Below are 15,734 nucleotides of genomic sequence, written 5' to 3' on the forward strand. Positions count from 1 at the left end.
GGATAGGTAAGACTTCCGAGAATGAATTCCCATCCTTCACAGAAATAAATCCTTTTGTCTTTGATATATTCATTCCACCCAGTGACAGGACCACCTGCTTTGTGTGGCTCATACCCATATTTTTAACATAAATCTTACTTTTAATCATAAAACAATCTAAAAATACTGAGTCTGGATTAAAAACATCAGTCTTGAAATGACTGTTTTTTCGTTTGTGTGAATATTTGAACTTCTGGGTCGTAAGCTGCTATTTTGGGAGCTTTTGAAGGGCTCTCCATTTCACCCATTTGCTGCCATTTTCTACTTAGGAGCCACTCAGGCTGCCACAAAAGAGGCTCTATTCATCTCCTCATTCTCTTCCTCTCCAGCTTGTTGTCAAGAGCTTTTCTGACCTCATGATCTACAGCTGTGTTCATAGAGAACACGCTGGCAGCTGTGGCCAGATGTTGATTGAAGAGCACAGTTATTCCTCTGCCTGGAGACGATGACCCATTTATGTCTTGTCAGTGTGTTTTGGTTGGCAGGCCTCAATCAAAGACGTCTCAGAGTGAAATAGTAGCAATAAATAAAGACATTTCTTCAGTAAATGGAACAAATGTGACAGATGTGGAACCGCAGTGAACCTCTCATCTGTTGTTTTGTCTTCATTTTTTACACTGTACATTAATTGTGACAACAGTAGTGGCTCTTCCTAGCTTCCTAATAGCTGGTCCTAGCTTCTTACTCTCCTAGCTAACACTAGCATTTCCTAGGCTCGCTGCTAGTGGTGGCTTTGCCTAGGCATGCAACTTAGCTGGTCATAGCTTGTTAGCCTCCCAGCTAAGAGTAGCACTTCCTAGCCTCGCTGCTAGCAGTGGCTTCGCCTAGGCATGCAACTTAGCTGGACCTAGCTACCTACCCTCCAAGCTAAGAGTAGTTGGTCCTAGCTACCTAGCCTTACAACTAATAACAGTTCGTCCTAGCCTCCCAGTTAATAATAGGTGGTCCTAGCTTCTTAGTCTCCCAGCTAACACTAGTGCTTCCTAGCGTCACCACTAACAATAGCTTTTCCTAGCCTCCCAGATAATAGTAGCTGGTCCTAGCTTCTTAGCCGCCCAGCTAACAGTAGCGCTTCCTAACCTCAATGCTAGTAGTGGCTTTTCCTAGTCTTGCAACTAATAACAGCTCTTCCTAGCTTCCAAGCCTCTCAGGCAATTCTAGCTCTTCCTAGCCTCCCAGCTAACGGTAGCTGGTCCTAGCTTCGTAGCCTCCCAGGTAACAGTAGCACTTTCTAGCCTCATTGCTAATAGCAGCTTCCCCTAGCCTCGCAACTAATAGTAGCTGGACCTAGCTACCTAGCCTCCAAACTAATAGTAGCTCTTCACAACTTCCTAGCCTCTCAGGCAATGTTAGCTAGTCTCCTAGTCTCCCAGCTAATAGTAGCATTTCCTAGCTTCCTAGCCTAGAAGGTGTGTCCTAGCTTTTGACCAGTATTATTAAACTTTTTTGTTTCAACCGTGGGAGTCGGCTCGTTTGCCCACACACGTCCAGACGTTCACGTCGGGTTTCTGACTTCCAGCTACTCACCCCTGCGGATGCTGCGTCTCAGCTTCCCACAGAAGGCGTCGATGCGAGGCAGCTCTCCGCTGACGTCCTCTGCTGCAGCTGGACTCAGCTCCGGGGAGCTGGGACCACGGCTGAGGTCCAACGGGGCCTTGGTGCAGATGGGGGGCGGCGAGGACATCCCGGAGGTCTGGGGGAGGCTGGGAGAGCGCGTGGCGGTGGGCGGAGGGGAGGAGAATCCGGAGGGAGGCCTGGTTGCGCCGGGTGGCGGAGAGGAGATGGAGGGGCAGTGAGAGGAGGTGGGGGAGTTGGCTGCGGAGGAGGACGGGGTGGTGGACAGGTCCAAGGCGCCGGCTTTAGCACTGACCGGGGAGCTGAGCGAGAGCTTGCGGCAGTGGACGGGAGAGGAGGTGCGAGAGGGGATGGTGAGGGGAGGAGGGGAGGAAAACTTGCGGCACAGCCGAGGGGATTTGTTGTTCAGGGGGTCGGTTCCCCACGAGGACTGGTTGGTGGCGAAGAAGAGCTCCAGAGACCTAAGAGAGAGGAGACGGAGTTTATCTGAAGCTCCGACGAGAATCAGGAATCAGGAATGAATCAGTGATTTACTTGGACTGGTCCAGAGCCAGCTGTGTGATCTTCAGACTGTAGTCAGGACAGAGGGACATGATGGACAGACGGTCACATGAATGCTGCTCGATCCTGGGGCAGGATGACAGGAAATGGAGGGAGGATGGGAAATGGAAAGATGGAGTGAATGATCAGACGGCAGCGATGTGAGGTGAGGAGAGGAGGAAGACTGAGGCATGATGGTCTGGTGACACGGACCTGACCGGTATGGAGGTGAAGGGCTTCCTGTAGATGTCGGCCAGCTTGTCGATGACGACGGCGGCCGTGGTGAAGATCCTGTACGTGTGGAGGAAGGTGTTGAGGAAGTCGATGGAGAGGAAGCGCAGGTCCGTGAGACGCTCCAGGAGGCGCTCGACGCTGGCGTATCGGATCTGAGGAACTTTACAGGAGTTGAGCGTCTTGCTGAAGCAAATGTCGACGTCGTCTTTGTGCAGCCGGGCATCAGACCTTCAGCAGAAAAGAAATATCACTTAATCATCTGCTCCAACGGTTACAAGGAAATGTTGGAGAAGGTAAACACGGCTCCATGACTGATGAGGTGATTGGGCTACAAAGCATTTTAACCCCATAGAGTTACACTGTAGATCTAACCTCTGATGTAGCAAACATGGCGCCATGATTTGAGTTGGACAGACTCTCTCTAATATATGGCTCTGATTGGCTTCACTTTTTAGGACCTGTTCCTCCCTCCATCTTTACACAGATAAATTCCCTAGTATTTAGCCATTTTGTTTGTTCTTTCGAAAGCTGTTTTAGCAAATGTCGCTTAGCTAACATGAGCTTTTATATTTAACCGATGCTAATGCCGAAGGTGTAGATACATTCGTTTACTTACTTGATCATGTGCGGCACAGAGACTTTGGAGTTCTCCTCAAACACGCTGGTCATGAGGCCGTTACATCGGATATTATCGATGCACTGAAACAGGAAGCGCAGACGAAGGAGTGAGACCTGGTCCCTGGTGGACGGTTTCAAACCCACCGGTCGTGTCGGACCTTCGTCCTCTCACCTGGCTGATGTCGCTGGTCCAGGCGGCCTTTTCCTGGCGGGACGGAGCCAAGAGGACGACGGAGAAGCTCTGACCGTCAGGAGGCTCCACCACCACCTTAAACTGCAGATGGTTGAAGCCTTGACCTGCAGCGTTATCTGAGAATAAAACATTCGTACGTTAATTTGTACGTTACATCAACGTGGACGGAAGAGAGGCTTTTACTGGAGACAGGGGACAGATACTCACAGTCCTCATCGTTGGCGTCCAGCTCCTCAATCAGGGTGCACTCGATCAGAGACAACGCTCCTCCTTGCTGGTGATGGAGGAAAAAACCGACACAGGAGAAACATGAACAAATTTGGGTTTTAGTTGTTTCTCCTTTAAAGGTAGTGAAATGTAATTATTAACAATGATGACTTGAGTCGTATTTAATAATCCATCTTCATCCCTTTTGCCAAAGTTGGGTGGCTACAGAGGAAGTAAACTACCTCATGAGGCCAGTTTATTAGGTACGCTGGTGAATTTTATTATTGTATTAGAATAAAATGACGTGATCAGATAAATGTGTGGACATAAAAACATCAACCACTGTAGAAGGTTAGGAAAGAAGAATGAGTTGGATGAGGAGGAAAAGAATAAGGAAAAGGAGAATAGTAAGAAGAAGAAGAAATGAAAAAGGAGAAGGATGAGATGAAGAAGAAAGAAGAAAAGAATAAACACAAGGAGAAGGAGAACATGTTCTAGTCCACTCGTCTTTGTTTCACCTTCTTTTCTTTATTCCAAAAACTAAACTGATTCAATATTTAAAGAGTGAAACCAGAATAAGCTCCTGGAAGCTTCAAGTCTGAATAAATGAGTGGACAGGTGTGGACAGGTGAGGACAGGTGAGGACAGGTGTGGACAGGTGAGGACAGGTGAGGACAGGTGAGGACAGGTCGGGACAGGTGAGGCCGACCTTGAGCAGGTGCAGCTTCCCTCCAGACGTCCTGGTGCAGATGAGGAAGTGTTTGGTGAACAGGAAGCACTGTCTCTCTCCTTCCTTCCTCAGGGACAGGGAGCCCAGGCGGACCTTACTGAGCATGCCCCGTTCACAGCTGGACGGCAGCTGGATCAGAGAACCTGTTCAGAGAGTCAAGAGTTTATTACTGATCTGACGTCAGACGTGTTCAGACAGTGTGAAAGATAAATTATAGACCATAAAAACAGCATTAATGGAGAGAAGCAAAATATTCTCATATTCAATCAAACAAATGAAACAAAGTTAAGTTAACAAGAGAATGTAAGTAACAAAGTAACAGTAACATAGTAACAGTACCATAGTAACATAGTAATAGTAACATAGTAACATAGTAATAGTAACATAGTAACATAGTAATAGTAACATAGTAACATAGTAACAGTAACATAGTAACATAGTAATAGTAACATAGTAACATAGTAATAATAACATGGTAACATAGTAATAGTAACATAGTAACATAGTAATAGTAACATAGTAACATAGTAAGTCATTTCAACTCAGAGTATCAAGATCAAACTATAAATAATTGTTAATTAAGTAATTTACTCTGAGTTGTATTAAAGCTTTTCCCAAGGTTGAGTTTACTTAGAGAGTTAGAGTTGTTTTTTTTCCACCTTCCTCCTCAGACTCAGAGTGTTTTTATCTCAGGGCGACTCCCACCTTGTCTGACGAAGGTCTGACTGGTGTCCAGCAGGATGTCACAGCCCTCCACGATCATCCTCTCGATGGCCAGGTTCTTCCTGATGTTCTCGGTGTCGCTCACTTCGTCGTGCATCATCCTACGGACACCACCAGTTAGACATTAAACCCTCACCGTCACCTGTTTAACGTCTGCTTAAAGATCACTCTGTGGCCAGGTGTAAGTCTCCACATCAGTCACTCTGATCAGAGATGAGCCGTTACCATGGAGACCGATGGAAGCAATCAGATATACGAGTTCATATCAAAAACGCTAATTAACAGTAGGAGTTAACTGGTGAGGAGGAGAGAGGAGGAAGAGGAGGAAGAATAAACATGGGGTGGTGAAGGATGGAGAAGATGAAGAGACAGGAGGAGGAGGAGAAGAAGGAGAAAGAAAAAATGGAAGAAGAAGGAGGAGGAAAGAGAAGAAAGACACAGATACGGGAGGAGGGAAAAAAAACGGGGCCAAAAGATGGAAGGAAGTATCTCCTCCTCCATCTTTTTCTCCAGGCCTGAATGTCTAAAGTAGAAGAAGATGGCTGCACCTCCTCCACCAGGAGGTCTTGACGTGGACTTACTTCGACAGCTCCTCCAGTTTGGACTTGGCAAACTCCAGACTCTTGCGCTCGATGTGTTCATGAGGAGTATGAGCCAGTAGCTCGTGGAGGGTAATGATGTATCGAGGAATCTAAACATCATCAAACACAGACCATCAGTGAGATGCGATGGTATCGTTTGCTGGTATCGTTTGCTGGTATCGTTTACATACTCGTGTCCCGTACCTGGAACATGGGATACGTGAGGAACGTCTCCAACATGCGGCCCTCGCAGGCGGCGTTGGACTCGTACTGTTTCAGGAGTTTGTCAAAGTCTCTGTTCTGTTTACAGTTGGCCAAGACCTGCAGGCTGTACTGGTGGTTACGCACAAACTCCTGGTAGATGTTCAGCATGGGCAGCAGGATGTCAAAGAGGTCGGCTGGGTGGGACAGACACACAGCATCCTGGTCAGCGGTCATAATGTTGCGGCAGATCTGTTTATGCTTTTAAATCATGTGTGGTTTCTAAAAGTCTAAACGGTCTGTCAGTGCATTGGTCCGAATCTGGCACTTGAAATAGTTGCAGATTTATTTTTAGTTGCAGCTCTTTGTGGAAGATGCTGAATCTAAAACTGTTGGTCAACACTCACCCAGAACGAGAGTGGGCCAGTTAGCGATACGAGCGTTCAGACCTTGGTGGAAGATCTCATGCAAGAACATGATGGTCTCACTGGAGAAAGAAAACCAGAGTCAGTTCACTCTGAATGAGTTTTATTGGACAGTTCACAGACAGGAAGCTAGGAAAGGCTCCTATTAGCCAGGAGACTAGCAGGAGCTACTATTGGTTGGGAGGCTAGGAAGAGCTACTATTAGCTGGGAGGCTAGGGAGAGCTACTATTAGCTGGGAGGCTAGGGAGAGCCACCATTAGCTGGGAGGCTAGGAAGAGCTACTATTAGCTGGGAGGCTAGGAAGAGCTATTCTTAGATGGTAAGTCAGGAAGAGCTACTATTAGCTGGGAGGCTAGGAAGAGCTACTCTTAGATGGTAAGTTAAGAGGAACTACTATTAGCTGGGAGGCTAGGAAGAGCTACTCTTAGATGGTAAGTTAGGAAGAGCTACTATTAGCTGGGAGGCTAGGAAGAGCTACTCTTAGATGGTAAGTTAGGAGGAACTAATATTAGCTGAGAAGATAGGAGGCAAGGAGAGCTACTATTAGTTGGAATGGCTAGAAAGAGCTACGATTAGCTGGGGGGCTAGAAGGAAGTACTACCATTAGCTAGTAGGCTAGGAAGCGAGGAAGAGCTACTATTAGCTGGCAGGCTAAGAAACGCCACAATTAGCTGGAACTGCTATGAAGAACAACTTTTAGCTGGAAGGCAAAGAAAGTTAGGAAGAGCTATGTACTATTAGGGGGCAGGCTAAGAAGAGCTACTATTAGCAGGTAGGTGAGGAAGAACTACTATTAGCTGGGAGGCCAGGAAGCTAGAAGGACACTTTATTCATTGTGATCATGTTGTTGTGGACATATTTGTAAGTTCATGGTAAATAGTGCGTCACAGCTTCACTATTTAAACTCTTGGGGGTTAAATTCAGCTTTTAGACCAAATGAAACCTGTTGAGGAAGATGCTGCTGACGTCGTCGTGGCTGATGGGAGGCTTCTTGGAGCTGGCGGCCATGCGCAGCGGCCTCAGGAAGCAGTTGACCAGGATGGAGAGCTGGTGGACGTACTCCGTCTCAGCCTCCACCATGTTGAACACGATCTGGTTCCTCTTCCTCATGCTCTCAGCGTGGGGGGAGCAGATGTAGTCCTGGACAATGATCTTCCACTTCCTCCGACACAGCCAGCCACGCATGAAGCTCTGCACCTGCACGGCCACAACAACACTGGGCCTCAACTTTATGCTTTTTACCTTCACCTTATCGTCATAATGAGATAACAACAGTTCACCATTTTGATCTTTTTAATGTCCGGGTCCTCCTCTTCTTGGTTGTTCTGGTACGGCTGCATCCGTTCCTTGGTTTTGTTCAACACGACAATCTGACACAACAACACCAACATGTGATAACACGTCAATATGTACGGTTTTAAAAGTCAAACTTTTCTACAATTTCTGCACCAAAAAACAGTCAAACACATGAAACTGAAATATTAGACTTGTATATTCAGGAAAATGAGCCAATATTACATATCAGAGAGGTTCACAGTGGTTTAGTGTTTCCATCACTTTAAAGAGACTCAGGTCCTGGTTTAGTTTCTATAAATCAGGGATTTGTCTCATGTTTGTGTTGAAGTGTGTGATGACAACAGATCAAAGGAGCTTTGTGAGGAGCTCAGAAAAAGAGTTGTTGTTGCTCATCAGGCTGGAAAAGGTTCCACAACCATCTGTAAAGAGTCAGACAGATTGAAGACGACTGTTCCCCTCCACAGGAGTGGTCCACCAACAAACATCACTCCATCATAGTGGGAGAGGAACCAGAGGAACCCAGGGGAACTTCTAAGCAGCTAAAGGCCTCTCTCACATTGGCTGATGTTCATGTTGATGAATCCACTCAACAACCAAAGACACTGCTCTCTGTCCACAAAGAACATGTGGGACAATGTTTAGTGGACAGATGAGACCAGAGTAGAATAGTTTGGTTTAAATGTTTGGAGATGAACCAACACTGCATTCCAGCATCAGAACCTCATCCCTCCATGAAACATGGGGGCGCTAATGTCCTGGTTTAGGCCTGTTCTGCTGCATCTGCTCATCATTGATGGACCAATGAACTGTGAATTCTACCAGTGAACTCTGAAAGAAAATGTCAGGACATGAGTCCATGAGCCAAATGTGAAGAGAAACTGGGTCATGAAGGAAGGAAGGAAGGAAGGATGGAAGGATGGAAGGAAGGAAGGAAGGAAGGAAGGAAGGAAGGAAGGAAGGAAGGAAGGAAGTAGAAATGTTGTAGCATCAGCTGATCAGAGGAAACCACCAACATCTTCTCAGTAACACTGACTCATTAACCTGATTATAAACTATCAGACAAGTGTAATGTTTCTGTTTCATGTATTTTATTTTTTTTTCTCTTTGTGAACTTTCAGTTCCTCTGATGTTTCTTTTGCAGAAATGTAGAAAATAGTGCCGGAGCAGAGGACGAATGAAACATTCATGAGCACTTTAGAGGTTCAGAACAACAAATACCTCGTTGCACGATGAGAAAAGTGTTTTCTCTTCATGGTGAATTTGCTTTTGCTTTTTTTCTAACTGAGGCCCGTACACGCAGATGTGGGTTCAGTCATGCGTACCTCAGCTTTGAGCCTCTCGATCTCCGTGTCCTGGTCCTCCAGCTGAGTGCGGAGCTGATTGGCTGCGATCTTCTCCGTCTCCATGATCTGCACCAGGTGGATGTACTTCTGCATCAGGATCTCACGCTCGATGATGATGTCAGAGTAGCTACGAACGAAGAACGAGAGGCTTCAGGGCGACAGTTGTGCACATTTTCTTTTTTTTTTTAACGTGCGCACGAATAAACCAAGAAAAAAAAAAAAAAACTAGGACGCTCCCAGAGAGGAACAGAGGTGGAGATCCAGCCTGTGATGTAACCGGCACCACACTGACCTAAATGTGAACCACACACACACACACACACACACACACACACACACACACTCACATATTCACACACACACACACACACACACACACACACACACACACACACACACACACACACACACACACTCACATATTCACACACACTCACATATTCACACACACTCAGACATCAAACAATAATTAAATAAGACACGATAGATGTTTTAAAACGTGCACAAAGACGCCGTCACAATTTATGATAAATATAGAAGATTAATGTTTAACTCAGTACGACAGGACATAAAGAAGAAAAAATAAATTCAATGTGTGACCATTTTTTTTAGTCTTTATTTTATTTTTTTGCATATAGTTTATCTGCAAAGATCTGCAGGGCCAATCAGATTGTTTGGGGGCGGGGCTTAATGTTGTGATGAAGGAAGGATGGAAGGAAGGAAGAAAGGATGAAAGATAAATGCACTTTAATATTAACACTTTTAAAGTTTTAAATGACTGTGTGACCTGTTGTGTTCTCTGTCCTTTAAGCTGCTGTCATTCACTTTTAATTTGTGGACAAATAAGAAGATTTTAACTGAACTGAATTGACTTGAAATACATTTATAAAAAAAATAAAAATAAAATCGTAGCTGCATTTAATTTGGAACTTTATCAGAAAAGTAGTAAATACATCTCTAAACATAATATTTCCCTCTGAAATGTATTAAATGTCAAGTATAAAATGTCTTGAATCATTAAGGTGATGAAGTGTGAACAGACTGAACAGCAGTGAAGCAGAGGATGGAAACACGTTAACACAGATAACTTGACTGTAGCGGGGTCTTGGTCTTGGTCTTGGTCTTGGTCTGTACCTGGCCTGCTGGATGAACTCCACCCACTCGGTGCAGTCCGACTCCTCCTCCGTCCGCAGCTCCAGAGGTTTCTGTCCATCGTGGCCGAAGACGATCAGGAAGTAGTGCTGCGTGTGGAAAGAAGATGATCAGAACTGGTTTTAAAAAGCTGCTGACACGGACGACAGCGACGAAGACCCAGAACACAATCCATAAACTATCCACCCAACTCCACCTTACTCCACCTTACTCCACCTTATTCCATCTTATTCCAGGAAGAAACAATTACTGGTTTGAATTCCTGTGCATCGTTGGTTGCTAGCATGTAGCAGTTTATGTCAATGTTTGTTTAAATTTACAGTATTTTACAAGAACTTTCAATTACAATCGACCAGTTCCTGCAAAAATGAGAAGGTCGAGCGTGTTTCTTCTTTCTTTTTTTTTTGTTCCTACACGTCACTTTATTTGTGTTATTATTTTTACTGGATTCAATATGAAACATTCTGTCAAATGTTCAATATGTTTAATTAAATCATATGAACCACAGTTTAATAAAATAGCACAAAGAACAAGGATGTTTCAAAATTTAGATCAAGTGTAAATGTCTCTTCATAAAGCTCCAAATTCAATGTTGTATTTAACATTGATTCATTTTAAATAAACTTTAATGATACATATATATATCACATAAATTCAGTGATGTGAGACGAGCAGCTCAGAGTCTCGGCAGTTTGACTTATTTATCAGAGGAAACACAGGGCGGTGGTTTACTTCAACTCATTCAGCCGGAAAGTTCGGTAGATGAATGAGTGTCCAATGTTCACAAGTGAGTCACTTCATTAGAGGAGAGAGTTTTGAAGCTCAGTGTGGCGTCTCTGGCAGCCGCCATCTTGGCTAAAAGAAAAAGAATTAAAAAGGCGGAGCTAAAAACTGGTAAATAAATAAATAATAAAAATTCTACCCGTACATTTGTCATGTTACAGAAAAATAATCTAAATATATTTTTGTAGCGGGCTGTAAACATTTATTTAGTTTATTTCTGATTTTAAGTTGAGTTTTTTAACCTGGAGCATCTAGTGGCCGTTAGTGGAACTGCATGTGTTGACACGCTTCATTTTCCAGCCCCGCAGAGTCCAGACTGTCACCAAACCTCATGAAATGATTGAATCCCCAGAATAAAAGTAAATAAACTCAAATAAATAGATAAGTTTTATATAGTTTGGGAATAAACGGGATTTCTTTGGGGACTAGTCTGAGCTGTGGATGGAGACAGATTTGGAGCTTTGGAGAGTCACTAATAAACCTTTTACCGTTTTTAATAAAAACGTGTGAATAATCATAAAACATAATGATGTCGTAGTTATTTGCTGCAGCCCCGTAATTCATTTCAAATGCTGGTATAAATCAACTTTTTAGAAATTTATTCAGCGTTTAGTCATTTTTGATCACGGACGAAAATAAAACTTGGACATACAGGAACTTGCCAAAACATTAGGAACACGTGTGGAATATGAATTCTGATGTGATCATGTATGGAGGGCGTAGTGTCTGCTCCGATGTACCTAATGAATTGGCCAGTGAGTGTGTTATGTGATGATAGTTAGTGGCTGCAGACTGGACGCTGGCCTGTGTAGTAATGACGTAACGATAAGCGGGTGAAGGATACTAGCTAGCGCGTGGTGGCTACGAACCAGAAAGGCTTAAGGGCTTGTTTGTAGCGGGGGGGGGATGGGGGGGAGGATGGGGGAGGAGGGGGGTTGGGGGGTGGGGGGTTACATAACCACTGAGGCTTGTACAGCTCCTCTCTTTGCTAATGCGGCTTCCCCGGCCTGGAGTCAGCTTTAAGCTCCAGGATAACAATGAGTGAGACAGACATGGGGGGGGGGGGGGGGGGGGGGGTCTGAGCTTCATTACGATCCGTCACAGTTCAGACTCGATCTAAGAGCCTCATAGACTCGACTTGATCTCAGCCCAACATCAACTTTAGAGACTAAAACTGTCTGACATTAATAAATAAATCAAAAACTAGAAGACAAGTAAATCAACTTTTCGTCCTTTATTTTATTTAAAAAACACAAGACAAAAGTTGTTATTTGATTCATGTAAAACCAGAAGTTTTTTCAAGAAGTTGTTTCCATGGGTTAATGATTTCAGATCTTTTCTGTTCTAACAAACTCTGGAAAAATATTCAGATTTAATTTTAGACTTTCAGGAGAAGGTTTCTGGTTTATTTAGACCTGGACCAGAGAGATATGATCCAACCTTTACTTGTAGCTGCTGGAGGTAGAGCTGAGTGTATCATTAATAATAATAATTAAATGAAAATGTGAGTGAGTCTGGAGGGAAAGTGGGCGGGGCATCGATATCGTGGCTCCGCCCTCTGACTGTACTGATCAGACTCCAGCTCCACCGACCGCATCCCCGTGAAAATAGCATCAGTTTGACCAATAGGAGGAAGTGGAGACGTGTTTAGTCCATATTTACATACAGTCTATGCAAAATACATCATATAGAAACAACAGCAAACAAGAGCATTGTAATCAATTAATCTTTCACTAGATGCTATTTCAGATTTGTTCAGAGATCTATAAATTCATATATTTAGTCGTAAGATTCATAATCCAGAAAATGCTTCATTCCTCACAACAACACATTTAACATGATGGTTTTCATGATGAACCTCTTCATAACACTGAATTGCAGATTAACTACACACTTTCTTTCTACACCTAACCATCGCTGCAATACTCAATCACTGTTTGTCACATGTAGCAAAAGAAATAAATAAAAAAGAGAAGGCTCAGAGTACGAGTACAGTAAAAAGCTACGCCACAAATAGCACAGGTACCAGCGGTGTGCGTGCGAGGTGAAGTTGTGTTGACTTGGTATCCAGACAGCGACCGCAGGCGAAAGGACCGGGCGAGGATGATGCTATTCTTAGTCGAGCACGGCAGCATCCCAGAGCGAGGGGGGGGGGGGGGGGCTACACGCAACAGACGAGGCCACGGTTAATGTCCTCTTACTTACACAGCACATTCAACCCCTGTCGCCGTGGAAACACATCAGTCAAAACAGGGCATGGGTGAGTAGTAGCTTAAAGTGTGGAAGCAACATTAACATCTAAAAAACATATTTAGGACGTAGCCAGAGTAAACTCAATGCTGTTCATGAACATGTTGGAGCTCATTCATGGTCTTAGTCTCTTTTTAAAGACAAGACTCTTAAGTTTTATATCAGAAAAATCGTAATCACTCTAAATGGTTTTATTGTTCTGGAGGAATCAAAGTTGGACGCAGTTAAAAAATAAGAACGAGTTGTTGGGTTCACCTGATAAAAACATGTTGGTTGAATCCTCTAATGACTTTAATCAATGAAACCAGAAGAAAATGACATATGATTGGTTCAAAAAGATGCTGCTGTCCCATCAACCACCCAGAGGAACGTTAAAGGACTAAATGAGTTACACTGGCAGGTCTATAGAGCGTTTTAGCTACTTTCAGCTCAGTGTTTTGTTTTGCATGCACTGGATGGATGGATTCATTTCCCCAGATAAATACAGGCACAAGTATATTTCTGTTTCATTTCTCTAAAAAAAGAACACTCAGCGATATGAAGCGTAAAACCAACGTCATGGGCTAGAAATCAAAGTGGAGGTGGCTTCAACTTCTCATCTGAGAATGTCAACAAGCGTTTGCAACACAGCTTTTTGTCACTATGATGAAAGATGAGAGGACGTTAATGAAATATGACGAGTTGTAGTGATAATTTTGGATCCTACATCCAAATTACTGCTACATTATCCACATGGAGCCATATTTTAAGGACAAGAAAAATCAAGAAATTGTTTCGGGCAGCAAAAAAAAAACTACCACAGAAGAGATGTAGATACAAGACGAGAGGCAACAAACCAGTTCAGTGGTGAGTAGACTAGACTGTATGTAAATATGGACGCCACGTCTCCACTTCCCCTCACTGGTCAAACTGATACTATTTTCCATCTTGCAACTTTGGAGCCAAAGTCTGATCAGTTTGTTCAGGGGGTGGAGCCACGATATCGATGCCCCGCCCACACGTCCTCCAGACTCGCTCATGTTTTCGTTTAATATTACGCTTTGCTCTACCTCCACCAGCTACAAGGAAATGTAGGATTATACACTGGACTTATTTTTTTAAAAAAGTTTTTCCAACTCTCAAGGTCTCATGGGAACACTTTACAGAGTGGTTGCCATGGCAACTGGTGATCGCAATTATGTCACATCCCGTTTCTGTAGCGTCAAATAACTAGAATGAAAGTCATCCTAACAGTTGACACATGGAACATTCATCAACATTATATTAACTACATAGTTTAGGGTTTTACTTTGGCCCACGTTCCCGCCCACAAACATGGACTGGGTGGAGCTTATGACCTACACTGCAGCCTCCAGCCTCCAGGGGGAGCTCTACCAGTTTGGCTTCACTTTAGAGGAGCTGGTCCACTCTATGTTTATATCGTAAATGTGATGGAGAGTAAGAAATCAAAAAGTTTGGAGACGTGAAATAATCTCAACTTTGAGGATGTTGACGAACATACGTCACAACCACAAACGTTTACCCGAAAGAAACAGAGTCCAAAACTTTCTGCCTCCTACCACCACGTCCAGCATGATGACAGCAGCTTGGAGCATACCGACGAATATTTTTACGTTTAGCTTGTTTCCACAGACCAACACTCACTTTATATGTGGACGGGCTATGGGCTAACATTTAACAAATTTAAAAGTTATACAGGGAACATTTATTTGTGGTACATATCATTCACCATAAATGTCTTAACTTTCACTAACTTTAAACTTTGAAACCAATCATTTAACAGATCACACGCCTAGATTCACTTACAGTTATTTATCGTCATGTGAGCTACAAAATCCAGATCTGTCGCTCTTTTAAAAACAATGACACCACAATCCTGCAATTAGTTAGCTTAGCTTTTAGCCTGGCTTAAACGTTTCCAGTTCACCGGGCTGTAATCAGAGCAGCAGCAGGTTTTATTCTGACTCTAATCCAATTAAAGGGGGATGTCACAAACAAAGGTGTTCACAAAAAACACAGCAGCTATAGTCAAACAAGATCCAAACAAACCAACACATAAACAGAAGTAGAGTTTCCACTAATCAACCAAACAAAGACTCAAAGGATTTAGTCTGTGTTTTAAGATCAACCCTCAATTACTGAAAACAACCCAGTGACATCTCAGAAAAGTTTGATCGAGACTTTGATTTACTCTGGTTGTTGTCTCTCAGGTTACAATCATGCTGCTGATGTCTTGGCGGAGATGGACAAACATCTCCCTGCGGAGGTTTTGTTTGGGATTGACTTACTTGTGGAGCCAGCATCTAGTGGCCGTTAGAGGAACTGCAGGTTTTATCAGAAAGACGTTCTGAAGCTCAGTGTGGCGTCTCCGACCGTCGCCATCTTTGCCCGACTCCAACTAGCTAAATTTAATTAAATGCTCAAAGAGGTGGAGTTTCAGTGAAGCTGAGGTTAAAAACTGCTAGCGACACCTGAGCACCTGTCACTCAAACAGGCCACACCCCTTAATATATATATATATATATATATATATATATATATATATATATAGTGTGTACATACTTTGCCGTGACACAGACTCGCTTTGTTGGTTTACAGCTGACTTCTGTGCAAATTAGTTTTTCATTTAAGGAAATAAACTGCCCCCGACGAACATCAGTCACGCTGATGAATACGAGCAGACTGTATAAATAATGACATTATCAGAGTCTCTGTGAAGAGAGTGGACATGAAAAGAGACGGGGTTTCTATTGTAGCCGAGAGCTTTGATCTTCTCAGATGCTTTGTCTGACTTTAATGTTGCTCTGTGAAAAAGAGCAGACGCTGATCAAACAATGAGCGCT

General features: G+C 43.6%; 1 protein-coding gene across 4 annotated transcripts in view; it reads right to left on the reverse strand.

Moving 5' to 3' along the window:
- rasgrf2a (Ras protein-specific guanine nucleotide-releasing factor 2a) overlaps positions 1-15,734 on the reverse strand; it is a 30,941-nt gene that overhangs the window by 10,906 nt on the left and 4,301 nt on the right. For 2 of the 4 annotated variants that reach the window (XM_047569232.1, XM_047569233.1), the window contains exons 2-16: positions 9,841-9,947; positions 8,686-8,833; positions 7,348-7,437; positions 7,011-7,264; positions 6,049-6,128; positions 5,645-5,838; positions 5,441-5,550; positions 4,842-4,960; positions 4,116-4,279; positions 3,407-3,473; positions 3,179-3,315; positions 3,005-3,087; positions 2,368-2,616; positions 2,149-2,241; positions 1,567-2,075 (exon numbers count right to left, since the gene is read on the reverse strand). In XM_047569232.1, the coding sequence (XP_047425188.1) occupies positions 1,567-2,075; positions 2,149-2,241; positions 2,368-2,616; positions 3,005-3,087; positions 3,179-3,315; positions 3,407-3,473; positions 4,116-4,279; positions 4,842-4,960; positions 5,441-5,550; positions 5,645-5,838; positions 6,049-6,128; positions 7,011-7,264; positions 7,348-7,437; positions 8,686-8,833; positions 9,841-9,947 (2,404 nt within the window). The remainder of the gene's footprint in view (positions 1-1,566; positions 2,076-2,148; positions 2,242-2,367; positions 2,617-3,004; positions 3,088-3,178; positions 3,316-3,406; positions 3,474-4,115; positions 4,280-4,841; positions 4,961-5,440; positions 5,551-5,644; positions 5,839-6,048; positions 6,129-7,010; positions 7,265-7,347; positions 7,438-8,685; positions 8,834-9,840; positions 9,948-15,734) is intronic. The other 2 variants (XM_047569234.1, XM_047569235.1) reach the window with 1 other exon arrangement.

The sequence above is a fragment of the Mugil cephalus genome, chromosome 19, assembly GCF_022458985.1.
Source record: "Mugil cephalus isolate CIBA_MC_2020 chromosome 19, CIBA_Mcephalus_1.1, whole genome shotgun sequence".
Taxonomy (NCBI): domain Eukaryota; kingdom Metazoa; phylum Chordata; class Actinopteri; order Mugiliformes; family Mugilidae; genus Mugil; species Mugil cephalus.